Source organism: Chaetodon trifascialis, chromosome 9 (assembly GCF_039877785.1).
Source record: "Chaetodon trifascialis isolate fChaTrf1 chromosome 9, fChaTrf1.hap1, whole genome shotgun sequence".
In the NCBI taxonomy this organism is placed as follows: Eukaryota; Metazoa; Chordata; class Actinopteri; order Chaetodontiformes; family Chaetodontidae; genus Chaetodon; species Chaetodon trifascialis.
The window spans coordinates 5,732,426-5,749,426 of record NC_092064.1 but is presented as its reverse complement, the minus strand read 5'-3'; the positions used below and the strand labels follow the sequence as shown (position 1 = coordinate 5,749,426).

General features: G+C 43.4%; 2 protein-coding genes across 3 annotated transcripts in view; both read right to left on the bottom strand.

Annotated features, from left to right (window-relative positions):
* Positions 1-4,179, bottom strand: part of lrrc75a (leucine rich repeat containing 75A) — a 60,916-nt gene extending 56,737 nt beyond the window's left edge. Inside the window, exon 1 of the mRNA XM_070970921.1 lies at positions 3,070-4,179. Within this exon, the coding sequence (XP_070827022.1) occupies positions 3,070-3,318 (249 nt within the window). The 5' untranslated portion in view covers positions 3,319-4,179. The remainder of the gene's footprint in view (positions 1-3,069) is intronic.
* Positions 4,180-5,023: 844 nt separating this feature from the next.
* Positions 5,024-16,753, bottom strand: poldip2 (polymerase (DNA-directed), delta interacting protein 2). Of its 2 annotated transcripts, none has more exons than XM_070971082.1 (11): positions 16,553-16,753; positions 10,905-10,986; positions 10,509-10,606; positions 9,807-9,906; positions 9,329-9,404; positions 8,890-8,997; positions 8,285-8,421; positions 8,010-8,036; positions 7,718-7,843; positions 7,456-7,535; positions 5,024-7,256 (listed from the first exon to the last, which is right to left on the bottom strand). In XM_070971082.1, exons 1-11 carry the CDS (start codon positions 16,735-16,737, stop codon positions 7,142-7,144), a joined length of 1,134 nt encoding a protein of 377 aa, XP_070827183.1. In that variant the 5' UTR covers positions 16,738-16,753; the 3' UTR covers positions 5,024-7,141. The 2 variants fall into 2 exon arrangements, with proteins under 2 accessions (XP_070827183.1, XP_070827184.1); XM_070971083.1 differs by having other exon boundaries at positions 10,905-10,980.
* Positions 16,754-17,001: the final 248 nt, after the last annotated feature.

Here is a 17,001-nt window from a genome sequence, read left to right as displayed (position 1 = left end):
TTGAAAACAGCCAGCGGTCTGACAATTGAAGCTGTTCTCTTCAGATGAGCTTCCAGTAGAATAAAAAGGCTTCTGAGTGGGGAGTTCATTCTGTCAGGTGGGAAATATCTCTGAAGACGAGCCATCATATGAACTTCAAAACCATGTCGCTGTTTTTGTCAAGTGGAAAAACTCGACAAAAGGAGACATCTTATGCTGAAGCACATTTATACGAGTGCTATCTGGACCGATTCAAGATGAATGTCCAACATCAGTGCTCAGTGTCGAACAAATGGTACCTGATAGCTGAAAACCGCCAAAACTACCAAATGCTGGCATTACATTTCTGATCACAGTTGTAATCTTGTCTTCTAGTCGAGACAATTTTGGCAATTTTTGAAGGTTTTAGTTGGGTAAAGTTGTTTAAGCCTGTGCTTTGACAATATTAATTGAAAACGCTTTATTTTCATAAAAAACGGTGTATTCCTCAAACCACAGGATCAAAAAAGGTCTTATTTAATATTGGTGCTAAAACTCAGGCGTCATATCAGCAGTAGTTTTGAGAAATTCTAGGTTTCCCATTGGATGTGTATCACAGGGGATGTGCAGTTTAAATTTTAATCCATTAGCAACACTATTTTTTTGAATGCCCCCCCCGCCTTTTTTTGTATAGAATGTATATGTGTGTGTGTGTGTGTGTGTGTGTGTGTGTGTGTACATGTATATATATGATTTTAAAATTTTTTTGTATTTTGCATTTTTTTATTCCCTTCTATGTCTCCTTTTATATTCCTGATACTATTGCTAAAGTGTTATCTTATCTTATCTTATCTTATCTTATCTTATCTTATCTTATCTTATCTTATCTTATCTTATCATGGTACCAAAGCTGCTCCCCTCACTGTGACGACACTCTGCTGCACACAGGCCCCGCACTCGTCTACTGTTTGCCAGAAAGAGTTCCAGCATTTAATTCCCCCGAACCGCATTTCCAGGACTATATTTCAGTGTGTAGTTTGGACCTGCTTCACGGTGAAATGCTGCATTGTCAGTAAATGCGATTACATGATGTGTAACTAAGACGCCATCTTCTAATTGCTTTTTTTGCCTGATCAACAGTAAAAAACTTCTAAGATATTCATTTTACAATTGTCTAAACAGGTAAGCAGCAAATCTTCACAGCGGGGAAGCAGAAACCTGCATGTGTTTGGCATTTACACCAAAGAGACACACTTTGAAAACTGCTGTCAATTTTCTCTTGACTGGACGCGATAAAAGAGTCCTGTTTGAACCAGACTGAGCCCAGTTTTAACCTGGATGTATTTTTGTGCTGGAAATCACAGAAGCGGTGCTTTCTGGGACGGACCCTGCACAAATCTGGTTTTTGGCATTTTCTGATCATAGATCCAGACTGACTTTACAAAGTTAGGACAGCAAAAAAAAAAAGAGAAAAAAAAAAGAATATAGTACAGATGCCTCTCAGTCTGGATGCTCCAGCAAGTTTCTTTTGCATTACTGGCAACATGACACACAACAACAACAACAACAACAACAACACAGAGAACAACAGCGTGAACAACAGTCGTCTGCAGCGTGACTGTTTGCAGGACAAGATGATGGATCTCCATTTCTCATGGTTCAATGTTAGAAAGCCGAGACGCCAGCATGCATAGCTACTGGTACCTACGTAGTTACCACAGCAACCCATGCGGATAGGTTGGTGATGCCTGGACACACAAATCCAATCTGATCACTTGCGAAAAACAGTGCGGACAGTCTGTCTTAAAGATGTGATTTGAGAAACAAATGTGATTTGCCTGCAGTCTGAACAAAGCCTAACCACTGTGCTGTGTTGTTGTCTTCACTTTCCAACTGGGAACTGTGATTCTGCTCCTCTGGGGCATCACAGCCTAGTCAAGCAGTGACAAAGATGATAATCCCCCCTCCCTAACAGCGATGGACGGAGAGGCGTCCTTCGTCTTTAAGCCTGTTTGCCATTGATTCGAGGATTAACAATCTTAAAGGGTTTGATCAGAAAACTGTAAATAGTAACAGAGAGGACCTGATGGGAATCTCGAAAGCCCAAACAATAAACTGTGAAAGCTGTGTGTGTGTGTGTGTGTGTGTGTGTGTGTGTAAGCTGGAGGCTCTGCTCCCTGAGGTTGAGTCATAGGGGGATAAACAATGAACAGTGGCAGCATATAGATTCTGTTCAGCACTTTCTTTAGGAATGAGAGCTCAGAAATCTGCTCTCCTCTTCCTATTCATTCCACTGATAGAAATCTATTCAGAAACGTTCCTCCTGTTGCGCTCAGATCCTCCCTTTCTTCACAGCTCTCCAAATTCTCCAATTCAACTGGTGGCATTTTCACTTTCTTGCTTCTCCTTTGTTTCTCACCACACCAGACTGTTTCAGTCTGCTACTGGGCTTTTCCTCCACTCTGCAGCAACAACAACAACAACAGCAGCAGTAACAACAACAGCCAGCCAAGCGCTGCAAATGTCTAGAAAGGCAGCGAGAGGCTAAATCATAGCAGCCTCCACACTGAACCAGTGCGGCAGAGCCAGGCTGAGCACAACAGGTCCAGGCAGACGGGGAGGCTCGTACAGGCAGAGAGGCGCTCAGTTCATCAGTCCTGCAGGCAGTCAGTCGCTGCATCTGTTTAGTCAGTGTGTCAGCAGTCAGTCAGTTTGAGCCTGGCTCGTTTCAGCATCAGTGATGACATCAGCTGAGGAAGAACCAACGTGCGTACACAGACAGAGATGAACACAGGAAGGAAAGAGGAAGCAAACCAGGGATGTTCTGGTTTAGAAATGTGAACCTGCGACCCCTGCAAGCTTTACACACTCTGCATTCAGACATAGTGTGTTCCCGAGCCCCTAACCCTGATCCTAACCATCACAAATCACAAACACATCACAAAAACAAACCTTGACCTAAATCTAACTGTAAAAAAAAAGTTTCCCTCAAAAAGCAGTCTGGACCCTATGGGTGTGCGTGCAGTCAGTTTTGATCCTCACACACACACACACACACACACACACACACACACACACACACACACACACACACACACACACAGCAGCTACCTGTCGGAGTGTCTTGAGCATCTCCGTGGCCTCGTCCTGCTTGCCCTGCTTGGCCATCAGCATCATCTCCTGGATCATGCCGATGCGGCGCTGGTAGGGCGGCGGAGTCCCCCCACGGCTCAGCCGGTCCCCTGACTTCAGCATGAGGGAAGCCAAGATGTCGCCCCGCTCCTTGGTGGGTGTCCGCTTCCAGCTGTGCTGAGGGCTGGCCCCTCCAGGCTCCTGGCCTTTGGTCTGCTTGGCGCCCATTGTGTTGCGTTAACGTCAACTGTGATAAGAACAAGACCGGTCCCACCGAGCAGTCATGCAGAGGCAGGTTTGATCAATCTGGATACTTTGCTCATTAAAGTGTCTGCAGCTGATCACTTCTTTCTAGAAACCTACAGTTTGGGGCTGAAATGTGAAGAACTGTGAGCAGTATAATTCCAAACTGTTGTACTACTCGCGAAAATGTTCATTATCACTCAGTTAGTTAGGAGTGAGTGATCCGAGGCTGGGGGGGATTCTCCAAACATGAAAAGGTGGAATCACGACTTTTCTGCTTTTGAACTTGTTAATCCCACAGAGTGGAGCTCAAGTCGGGAACAGGTCGGAGGATGCTGCCTGCAGCATGGCCGCAAAACACGGACACAGCAAAGTCAGGATGCAGGGTGGCTCCCGCGCAGACCGTGGCCCGCCGCAGCCTCCTATCCCGAACACAACTTCACCGCGTCTCCACAATATTTACCTTCGACAACAGCGTCGCCCTCTCCTCCCGTTCTTCTCTGAAACTGAGCCCTCTCTGCAGGACTACAGGGGGAGTTGGTGCATGAAGCAGGGCATGGCAATGTTTACGTCTCCTGAAGATCAGCGCTGTCTGTTCCTCGCTCTCCCCTGTCCTTCCTCGGCCGCTGGAAGTCAAGCACAACCTGCAGCAGACACAGCCTTCGTCCTTCTCCAAGGTTGATCCTCCATCCGCCCCGGAGCAGGAAACAGCCGCATCGGCGTCTCGGTCCACGCGTTGTGTCGAGGCTGCGGCTCCGCGGCTTGACAGGAGGGAGAGACTGGGGTGTTCCCAGGCTGGGACTGAATTATGTATCGCACCCTCTGCTCAACTGTGAGGGGGCGCGCGGCGAGTGCACGTGAGCGCGAGTCCTCCCTCCTCGCGAAGTGATGGAGGGGCTGGAGGAGCACGAGCATCGTGCACCGCTAACTTTGCAGTTTGGCAGCTGATGGACAGGGCGCTCCGGCGGGGCTGACGGTCCATCAAATTAACGTGTCAGATTGATGTTACGCTGCCTTCCTCACATCTGCTCAGGATGACTCATACCTTGTCAAATCCGGCATGATTTCCGGTGAACTCGGTTTACAGCAGATTATCAATGTATCAATATATTCAGTAAAAAATCCCAGTAGTTAAATTAACGGATTCATGTTGCTGTAACACGAAACCTTACAGTTGTCTGATTCTGACTTCGTCAATAAGCAAGATAATCATTTTAAACTGGCTGAATCTCCTAGTTCGGTCTTTTGCATACAGGATAACATGAATTGGGATAAAGTAAGGGATATATTATCATTGCATGTAATGCTGTTTTACCTGGTCAAGAGGTGAATGTCTTTTCAAAGTGGACACATGGTACAGGAACTAGAGACGTACAGGTATGTAGAGACAGCATGGAGATGACTGCACTGACCTCTAGTGGTGGCTGGAGTTCACGAACTAATTATCATAATGTGGACTCCACACACCCGATCCCGGTACAGCCAAAATACATACGATGAAACATAATAGCTAGAATGTGCAGCAACAGTTGTACCATATATGAACAAGAACTAGATGTACTCTTACATTTCTTTCAATGCTGGAAACAAGCAAAAATCTTCCAGCCTCTTTCCACGTGCTGACAGCACCTACATATGCATGACGGCTACATGCAGACAACAAAACCCACACAAGAAGTGTCAAGATGTACTTTTCAAAAGGTATATTTATTTGCTTTGCCTTTAATTACATCTCTATTTACAGTAGCATTTCAACCATCACAGTTGCTTCAAATCACTTATCAAAACAAAGATGTTGGTTTCATTCCTCATTTCACCAGAGAAAATGCAGGCTCACAACTTGTCACAGAGTTCGCAAAGTCAAACAGTCAGAACCAAAAACATCCAGCACGTGTGCACAGGATGGACACTTCAATCTGGCTTTTAGAGAGCAGACTGCAGGGGAGCAGGTAGAGACAGACAGACAGACAGACAGACAGACAGACAGACAGACAGACAGACAGACAGACAGACAGACAGACAGACAGACAGACAGACACACACACACACACACACACACACACACACACACACACACACACACACACACACACACACACACACACACACACACACACACACACACACACACACACACACACACACACACACACACTTACTTTAATTACTTAATGGTGTGCTGCATTCATTGTTGAAAGACCTGACCCTCACCTCTTTTCCAGCAAAGGGGATGTTTTTTGGCCAGTCAACACACACACTTCAGTGCTTCTGAGGCATATTCAGATCTCCTGGACTTCTCCAGTTTGATCTTTCACAACATTAACTCACAGTGGATGGATGTCCTATTCCCTGAATGTCAAAGAGGAACCAGATGTCATCCAAAAAAAGTAAAATTAAAAAATAGTGTAGTCCGGGTGTGGCAAGTGATTTTAGAGTTACATACATGTGTACCTGGAAGGTTTGCTGGCTGCCTTTTCTCTTTGCTGGCAATAATGGCATCATGAAGACAAAAGAAACCTCCACACAAACCTCTGATGGGTTGAATGTAACATTTTCAGAATATGGCACAGCGGTCAATCTGCCGAGGGCGAGCCATCCTCAAAAACTGTGTGCCCTTGTGAAATGGGCACTGATGAGGGAGACCGTAAGAGGTCCTTGGAGGGAGCTACATGCTGCCATGGCTGGGCCTGTACACTAAACCAAAGACCCCACATCAACTGTCCATATAATGTGGACGCGGCAGCATCATGCTATGGAGACGCTTCTCTCCAGCAGGCCGTGGAATGCTTCAGAACAACGTTGATGTTTGAAAGTGAAGAGGTTTGATCCTGAATGTGTAGCAGGACAACTGCGCCTGGAGAGGCTCAGCAGTTTTACACTAAGGATGGGGGAAAACTATATTGTCCAGCTACACACAGCTGAGGAGTCCTCTCTGCAGACTGGAGAAGCTGCTAATGGCTGCCAAAGGCATATCTACTGCATAAATGATGACATGAAGGGGGTGAATCGTTTTATACTTTTTTGAGATTTGTTTCCACTTTGAGATTTAAGAGCCTTTTTCCTGCTGATCAGCTTCTGACTGAAAACCATCCACTGTGCTTCAATGCTGTCAAAACAGGAAAGCCTAGATACATCTGCACTGTAAGAGCCACAAATTTGATCTCATTTTCCTCTCATAAGTGGCCCACAGAGGTGTGACACACCTTAACTGTGAAAGGGTGGGACTAGAATTTAAAAAATTATAAGAAAACAGGTTCCAGGATAAAAGTCATGCGTCACCGTTTCATAAATTCAAAAGAGAAGATCATTTAGGAGGGAGGAGTTTGAAACATGTTGATTTGAAGTATCCCATTGAAGTCTCAGTATGAAGCTCAGCTGGAGTTGTTGTTCTCTTTTCATGAACCCAGAGCTCTGCAGGAAATACTCCCACTATAAAAACAAACTGGTCAGTATTTCAGCTATTGGATGCACAACAATGCCCAGCTCAGCTTGGCAATTAACTCCCCTCCCTACCTATCAATGCTCTTCCTCTGCTATTCAAGCTCACCATGGAGTGAGGAAGCATCAGTTTTCTAACCTATATGGTTTAATTGATGGTACACTGCTGGTGGGTGAAAATGGCAAGGTGGGCCTGCATTTGGATGATCTGGACAATGCTGTAGTTTCCCTTTGCATAACCTGACTCATGTTGGTCTTTTGCTGAAGGCAGAGGCAACGTTACAGGGGGAGGACAATTTTAGACACCTCAGACAGGACCAGGACTGACGGCATGTCAAGGCCCTCACAGGTGGGAGGTGACAACCCGCAGTTAGAATGAATAGCCAGCAGGGGGCGCTTTGTCGTCTTTGTTACTCTCCAGGGAGAAAGGAGGAATGCGAACATCAAAGTGGGAGCCATCAGTCCTTTCGATACGAAAAGTCCCCCTAAATACAAATAATGGAATGAGTTCAATCTGGCGAGCAGTGAATTAGCAACAGAGCACATGAGAGGTATTCAAAGATGACAGGATGAGTCAAAAAGTTATGTTAAACCTGTAGAAGATGTACTAAATAGTAGAACATGTACTGTAGCAGAGATGGGATGTGTGTAACAGTAAACTGATGCAAGGACATGTAAACTCACCACATATGACCACTGGGGGCTTGTAGAGACACATGGCTGCTGTACTGAAAGGCTGGCTGTTCTTTAGACAACACGGGTTCCTGTGACGGCACACAAAGACAAATATGATATGACAGGGTTACACAAGATCTGTTGAATGTATGATATCTAAAGACAGTGCACATGTATGAAAACATATCATTTACTAGGTACAAAAGGTAAACTGATACCACCTCCTGATGGTCGGGGTCTTGGATACTGCATTTGTGTGTATCGCACTAACCCTGCCTACGACTCCTCGTCCTCGGACCGTCTCCAGGGTTCCTGAAAGGCTGAAGATCCTCCAGTGCCTCTCTCTCAGCTGAACCACCTCATTGCCCATGTTCTCCAGGCGGATACAGTACCGCCACTGCAGGAAAACAACACACACAGACATGTTCACACGGTGGTTAATAGTTAGCGTGAAATACACCAGCTCCTGCCTCGTAGCTGGTGTTTGATTTCCCACTGTGACTGTCTTTGTGGACAACTCCACATGATGAACCTCCAGATAACAAGAGAAGAATGTTACTCACCCAGTAAACATGGGAGTTCTGGGCCTCCTGAGAACAAGAGAGAATTTCCATTAGTATTTAAAAAAAACACTACAGAGCTAACTAAAGCAGAAAAGGTCTACAAGAAGCCTGCAGGCCTGGGTCTGGACTGGCACACCCAAAATGACACTCATGCAACATAGGCAGCTTCATGCTGGTGTAGCTACAGGTGGTGCTTTCAGGAGATCCAGCAGAAGCTTCATATTTTACTGGTATTACACTGATTTATGCATGTAAGAGTTGCACTGATCATTTACCCTCATGCCCATGTAGAAGGGGATGACGGTGACTCTGATGTTCTCAGTGGTCTCCCTGTGGACGTCTGAGAGCTCCAGCCAGGGGTGGTTCTTCTCCTGCCACGCCTTCAGGGTGTCTCTGGCTGTGAACGGAGGAGCTACAGACGAGCACAAAATGCACAAATATTTACTGAAACAATGTTTTCTGTTACTTCGACAATGTCACAGGTGTCTGCAGCAGATCTGAAGGAAATGTGAGAGTGCATATGACTTGTGATTGTGTATCAGGGAAATGCATTCTTTAGTGAATCTGGTGGGTGGTACCACCAGTGGCTTACTAAAGAGAATAAAACATAAAGACATTTAACTACACAACCAACCACCACAGCTAATTACTGAAGATACAGAAATGAAAAACATATAAACTTACACGAACTGCATGCAAGACCTTCATGATGTCATCTACATACATTACTTATGACTACAGAACAGTAGTGAACATGACAGCAGTGCAGGATGAAAAATGCACACTGTATGTTCATTTTGAGAATGGTGTTGCAGACGGAAGTGAAACCCTGGGTACTGTAAACGGTTTGTGTGAAGTAGAGACAGTAGAGGGTGTTTACATTTGGCAGGGTTGTACATGAGGAAGCGCTCGAACAGCTCGTGCTGGATGGGGGCCTGCTCTGTCGAGTTATAGGGCAGGATGTCTTCATGGCTCACATAATCCAGACCTGGAGGAAAGACACAGACATACTGTCACACGGGGATGAGACAGGCAACAATTATAACCACCTCAAATGGGAAGTTGTATGTTCTATGAGAGCTAAACTGCTGACTAGGATCAAACGTAATGCTACAACTTGACCTTTTTAAGAAATGCGAATCTGAATGCTTTGTCCTGAAGTGGAACTGACAAAATGGCTGCTGAGCTGGACCGTATCCTCAGCATTATCTTTCAAAACTGATAGAAATGGGATATACAGTGCCCACCAATGACATCATGTGGCTAGCATGTCAGTGATGAATCCAAGTATCCAGACCAGTCTGTACACGGCTGCATACCTGGGATGGCGTACAGGGCTCTGCTGTCATCATGGTTGGCCAGAAACGTCACTGCCTCTGTCTGGGACCTCTGAGACTGTCAAAGACGACACAAACAAACAGTCACACAACCGGTGACTCAGACACTAATGGACAATCACCACTACATTGTACCACAGAGGTGGTTTTGTCTCCCTATGTTATTTCCACTCATTGCACTGCATATGAAGACAATCAAAATCTACGTAAACAGAATATGTATAGGTGTACACAATGTCAATTCAAGGTATATGACAGCCTCTCTAATAGCAGTAGGAATGAACCCAAAGGATTTACAGGCTTGTAGTAAATACAATAAATAATGGCAAAAAACAAATCACTGAGATTCTGACATTGTCGTTATTAAGCTTCAACATTTCATCATCTGAACTTGCTCGCTCTGGACTATAAGGTAAGGTAGTACTTGTAGGTCTTAAAGGAAAAACATGTAGTGACTTACTATGTGAGGGCAGTCCCTGGTGTCAATCAGGACTTGGTAGTAGGTGTGGGTCTTCCCCTTCACCTCCTTGGAACCGTGGGCTCCTGGGGGCTCAGGTTTGCTGAAGGAAGTCAGAGAGACAAAGGTTATACAGGTCTTACTAATGGCGCATTTCCATTACACAGTTCCAGCTCCACTCGACTCGGTTCTACTCTACTCAACTTGCTTTGGTTGAGTTTCCATTACAATTGAGTACTTCATAGTACCTCCTCAACGTAGGGGGAGTCGTCATACCACGGCTGCGCGAAACTGCCATGACGTCAATTTGTACGCGACGCAAACAGAGCCGACAAACAATGGAGGACATCGAGGCGATGTTGTATTTGGACCTTGTCGACGGACCACGGTGATATTTTACGAGCAGCCATTTCCCTCGAGTGAGAATAAAGAATAAAGTCAGCGGTTGCTGTTGCCCGGCGTTACAATGGAGGGGGCAGGATTGTTTTTCCGGTGTTGGACGCCGCACATATAGTATCGCTTCTACTGGCTTGGAACCTCGCCAGAGCAGGTACTAAAAATAGTATCGGGTACCAGGTACTATCCCTAATGGAAACACAAAACAACTGAGTAGAGTAGAGTCGAGTCGAGTCGAGTCGAGCCGCGCTAGTGGAAATGTGGCATAAGTCAACAAGGGCCTGTCTGGAGCCAAAGATGGAGACTTACCTGTCAGACATGGGAGGCGTTATGTCTCTGTCATAGAGTCGGGCGTGCCAGGGAAACAAGACGATGCCTCTGTAGCCAAACACACTGTGGAGAAACAGCTGAGGAGAGCACAACAACAAGGACAAATGGGATGAGTTGTTGTGAGATTATATCTGGAGGAGGTTTAATAAAGCATCTATTAGATGGGATTACAGTCACTTGACAGGATCACACAAATGTGCTTTCATAACAATAAAAAAGCTACTGATTTATCAAAGCTTAAAAACAAACATATAGTACAAACACAGGACAGTGCAGTGATATTTAAAAATAAGTCCAAAATTGACCTAAATGATTTTCTAAGGGGCCCCTAAGAGCCAGCTCGTCTGTGGTTTAAAGTGTGTGTGAGAGTCTTACCTGTCCCGTTTCATATTTGCCATGCTGCTTCACGGCCTCAAACACTCCCACAGTCTCCAAAATCTTCCCTTCAGGCCTGTTCCTGCCAAAAACAGGCAACACCATTACACACTGGCCCTGTGTGTGTGTGTGTCTGTGTCTAAAATCACCTTCAGCCATCAAAAGACAAACATACGACCTCTCACAAACATACATACACGCACAGGTTTGTATATAAAACACAGGGACTAAGATGAAAACATCATCATATATGGACAAACACAAACAGCCTTTAAGCCCCTGAGGAGCCTCAACAGGAAATCCCACAACTGTGAAGAGGAGCGTCAGGATTTTCCCTCCTATAGAAACGATTTACATTCATCCTGCAGGAGGGAAAATCCTGCTGCCTCACTCACTTCAGCCTCCCTGCTTCCCTTCAGCTCGACTCTTAATCACAACTTTGACAAGATTGAATAAAACACCTCGACTTGTCAGAAGCCAACAAACAGGAATATCGTTCCACCTAATCTCCGTGTCTCTGACGCACGCGCACACACACACACACACACACACACACACACACACACACACACACACACACACACACACACACACACACACACACACACACACACACACACACACACACACACACACACACACACACACACACACACACACACACACACACCATATTACCACTGACGACAACAGCTGGTCACTTCAAATAAATAACACGCATACTTCTGTGCTCCCTGCAAAGCTAATCTTCACAACAGAGATGAAGAGTGGGGATTAATGAGATATATGCACAGGCGGATTTACAGAAATATTACACACGAAGTTGGTTTCAGGTTATTTTCTTACTATGTGTGCATTGCACAACAATAATGACAAGGTCACCTGATTTTATTATGAGAAAATACAGTGAAAGTGCTACAACTGGAATTAAATTGTACATATCTGCTCTGTGAGAAACCAAAAGGGACAAATATCTATTTTACACCCACTTGTGAAAACATGGCTCTATAGTGCTTTTAGTGGTACAAAAAAAACATAGAGTAAAAGTCATGATGAAAACCTTTGGTCAAACAGACCTTGATCAGAGCATGTGTGTTTAGATTTTTTGTGACAAAGATGTGATAAATAGAAGACAAGAAAATCCCCTGCCCCAAATTTGTTGTGAACATGTTAAAAAGGAACATTGCTTATCAGGTAGCAGATAACTGCTGCCAAATATCTTTGGGGCAGAGAAATCAAAGGAGGGGGCAAATGACAAATACATGAGGTCCATCATCAGAACTACCCAGACTATAAACATTAAAAACTTCTTAAATTATAAATACCTTAAAAATCATGTGTTTCTATTCCACATGGCACAATGCCTGCATAGCATTAACATGTTTATTCTGCATCACCCAGAACTTCAGACACCAACAACAAGTCATATTCTTGTTAAGCTACCTGCCAAGTGAGGAACAAAGATGGCTTTGCACGATGAGCTTGGAGAATTCTAACAAAAATTCAATTATCAGGACAAACCTCTGAGAATCTGCGTCCATCATCTCAACAACAAATAACTCTGAAATGTATCACACTACCATGACATCAAAGTGTTGTCTTTTTCACGAACATTGGAGAATTTGGAGTATCTGTTTACACTAAAACTTTCTGATACACTCTCGGCTCAATTTTTGACAATTCAAAAAATTTGGCCAAAAAAAAAAGAGAAAGAGAGGAGAGTGATGGACTTCATAATTCCTCCCAGCTCAAAGCTTCTGAACATTTGTGCTCACTGGGCCTACAGTTTGGTGAAAGTTGCAACATCGTAGATGACTGGTTTGCTCTGAATTTTCAAAGGTTTAAACTGTAGACAGTTGATGTACCACCACCATCAGGACTCTTAGCCCACAATGCCTGCCAAAGAAAACTAGCACAGGACCAGCTGCAGAGCTGATGGACCCTGATCATGACAACTCTGACACAATACACAGCCCTTGGTGGCACGGTGTCAGAGGTGGTAACACTGTTGCCTCACAGCTAGAAGGTCCCGGTTCGAATCCCGCTGTGGGTGCTGGATGGGTTAAAAGCGGAGAAAGAATTTCACAACTAACTCTGCATGTTGTGTCTGTAATTGTGACTAATAAAGGATTTCTTCTTCTTCTTAGGTAGGTTCACTTCCACTGAAGTTAGCCTTATAAACTGTCAGCTTACTCAGCACAACTAACTCAAGTATTCCTGTCTGTACATTTGGCCATAGTAAGTGACACAGAATTTATCATGTTTTTTTATATTTGTTATGAGATCTGCACCAAAACCATCCATGAGTGAACATTTCATTAAAAAAAGTATTAATCCATTCTGAATTTTAATCCATTAATCTAAACCATGAAATCCACTGAGATTCTGTTGGTACTTTTTAAAAACAGCTTGTGTTGGCTAAAGGGGCAAATACCACAGTTTTCAAAATACCATGCATGGTACACATGCCATACATTCAACATGGTTTCCTCTGTTTCAACCTCTGCAACAATCTGAAAAATGTCAATACACTGTGTGGCCAGAGATAATCAGATCTAAATATAGCAAACCCAGCCTCAGCCAACAGCTACCCCTGGTCAACAACTCGCCCTGCCAATAAGCACAGGAACTATCCACTTGACATCACCCTTGTCCTTGTGTACCGGAGCAGTGTAGGCAGGTAATTTTGCCACTGAGCTGTCATCATGTCGGGGGAAGGTTGGCAACAACAGCATTAAGACAGGAGACGTGACTACACAATGAAAAGACTACAGAAACTAAAGTGCAAGATACAAGCTGGTGTTGAATCACTGCTGCTATTCCAGCCACTGAGGGGGCACTCACCCACCTGTACACCCACAGAGACTGTATTTTGCAAGTACCCTCTGCTGCTCTTTTTCTTATTTCTCACAGCACCTTTTTTTTTTTTTTTTTTTTTGGTTGATCAGATGAAGACCCCTTAAGAAACAAGAAAACCCCCTGGTTCCTCTCTGCACTGGCCCACAGCCAAAATCCTTTTACTCCATCACAAGTCACTATTGCTGGTGTGAACGCAAAGCAGAGAGGTGTGTAAGCTGGCATACACTAACGGACCACCACCCACAGAACAACTGTCAAAAACTATAAAATCTGTACTTTTTTAGAGCAACCGTCTGAGCTAAACTCCTAAATTATGATCAGTAGTGTGCTGAGTCAATATGACTGTCCCCATGTTACTAATGTTAGCACTAAGTCTGTAAGCTCTGATCACATGTCCAGGCTGAGGGCAGCAAAAAAATGCTTGGTCATGGTGTGTGAGGTGGTTTTCATTTATTCAGCATTTATTCAATGAAAATTACATGAGTAAACATGAATTTGTGCTAATTGTGTAAATGGCTAGCTACAACAACATCCCAAAATAACTGAACACATCTGGTAAAGATATTTGCATGTCTGAGAAACCTGAAATATACACAGAAGCACAGGGGCACGCTTTAAGTCCCATTTTGTCTCTGAGAAACTTTTAGTGATTCTCTTCAACATAAAATGGTTGATTTAGTCCTAATTTGAAAAAGTGACTATTAAAGTTAAACATTGTAAAAAAACATACTAAACAACAATGTAGAATGTACTACGACTTTAAGAAAGAATCATTATACAGAGTGGAGACAAAAACAACCATGACTAAAACTAATGAATGAACTAATGAATGAAGTGTGTTTTACAATGATAAAATGGCGGCTGTTTCTAGTTAAATAAAAATGATCTCACTCTTTAACAGAAAGGTTTATCTCTGTAGGGATCCTTTGCATAATCTTGCCAAGCACTGATTATGACAATCACAGCCTGTCAGTGGCAGAAACAAACAGTTTTAGTGGATGTATGTTGATGGTGCACAAACGCAGGGAGGGATTACACTGCAGCTGCAGTGCATTGTTTTATTTATTTATTTATTTTGTAAGGTTTAGGTATTAAAATCTTTAAAAAGACATTTAAGTTGAAAGAACATACAATGTAATGCTCTCTGTAATACTTGCTGGTTGTAACGAGTAAACTTCCACAGTGTGGGATCAATAAAGTCTTATCTTATCTTAAGAGGTGTATCTCTCCTATTGGTTTTCTCTCTTATGGACGTGACATTTGAATGGTTCGGAACTATGCAGGTTTTTAAAGGGGATGTTCAAACATCAGCTGCAGATTTCACCACTATAAGAGATGAAAACAATGTTTTATTAACCCCAAGTCTGACAGGAATATTTTGTTGCATAAAATGCATTTTAATTGTGGCTTTGTTGACGATAACAAGCCCATGTTTGCAGGGAAGTCTTCCTTTCACTAACAGCATGATATAATAAACAAAAACGCAGCTTTATTAACATCTACTTTGCAGATATTAACACTACTGTAAGAAAACAAAACATGGCCTATAACAGTCTTAACAAAAGCCTTGACTATTTACTCTGTTCCCCTGGTTACTACATTTCATTTTGTCATGTTCATCAACACGCTCTCCAACATTTTGTGACTACTTTTGTGAGTACAAAGTTTCTTTTGAGTTGCAAATTTGATTTGATGATTTGAAGTACCAAACTGTCCACTGAACAGTGATGTCACCACTGAAAGACGTCACTTTGCTGACTCTCAGGCCAATTATGAATAGATTCCGACACAGACATAATTTCTACAACCCCAACCACAAGTCATGCCACAGAAGCATCAATGACAGCATTGTTTAACACTGAAATCAATTCACTCCACTATTAACTCAGTGAAAATCAGTTGACGTCCAAGCGGCAGCAAAAACATAAAAAACATTTCATGAAAAATTCAGCTTTTGTGAGCCTTGATAAAGAAATTTTAATATTTCTTAGCAAATATTGTATCGGACTTTTAGTGCAGATATCTGATTTTATACATTGGAAAGTAAAGTGAGACTATCTCAATTAGATGCTCCTATGTTTTTGTTTATTTTGCGCGGGGGGGGGTTAATGATTTATGCTAAAAGTCATTTTACTTTAATACTCTGTATTAATGTAATACTCTGTATTAAAGTAAAAGGACTGTGCTTTTGGCAAGCACCGATACAGTAATGTCAAATAGCTGATGTGTGATATAAACAGTAAGTGACCCAGAATTAAAACTTAAAGCCTACAACATTAATTAATTTTACAACAGTAAAAAAAAAGAAAAGAAAAAAAGCGCCTCTTCAACTAACAATCAATTCATTTAGACCCTGTCAACTCAGATTCAGATATACAGCATGCGATATCCATATTAGGTATTTTAACCGAAGTACAATCATGCTCCTGACAGATCATTAAATAAGAATCTTCCAAGGTCGTGACAACTTTTCATAACTGTGTGATTCCACATGTATTGACTCAGTAGGTTAGTGGCAGTCAGGATCAGACCGCGTCAGGTGTTGCTCAACCCACGCTGGCTAGTTACCCTGCTAGCTAATGAACGGCAGAGGGCAACTGCATTTTTCCCACATTCTGCTGCTAAATGTCAGCTCACGACTGCATACCACGCTCATAATGAAGGCACCGTTCCTGGTCATTCAACAACGAGGGCCAATGTGTTTGCGGTGCCATCTTGAAGAGCTCGTACTTAGCTAAAGTCTTTAGCGTGTTAGCATTGCCGGGGAGGACACTGGCTGCGTCTCTTACCGTGACGACATGAACCTCCTCTGCTGAACACCGCCGGCCAGTCCACAGGCTTGGCATTGTAACCGCGGTCTGTTCACCTCAAACACACTGCTGCTGTCCACGACACTCAGTATTCTCTGTGCGTGTTTGCTGTTATATTTACTGACAGTGCTCAGCAGACCTCTGCGTAACGCACAGGCCGCCATCTTTCCAGCCCTGGCACGCTTACACACACGCATTTAGAACAAGGCACTGATGCTCCATTCAGGGACCAACCGAAGAGTCGTACGTACGAGAACTAAACACTCATAAAACGGTTAACTCTCTTCTGTCATAATGTCTGCAAATAATTGCAACCACATGTTTTGATTAGGCACATTATGAGGTATTAAGCTTACTTTTATTGTTTTTGTCTTGCAGTGAGAAGTTAACTTTATAATCTTACTCTTAATAGTGTGGAAGTCATATGT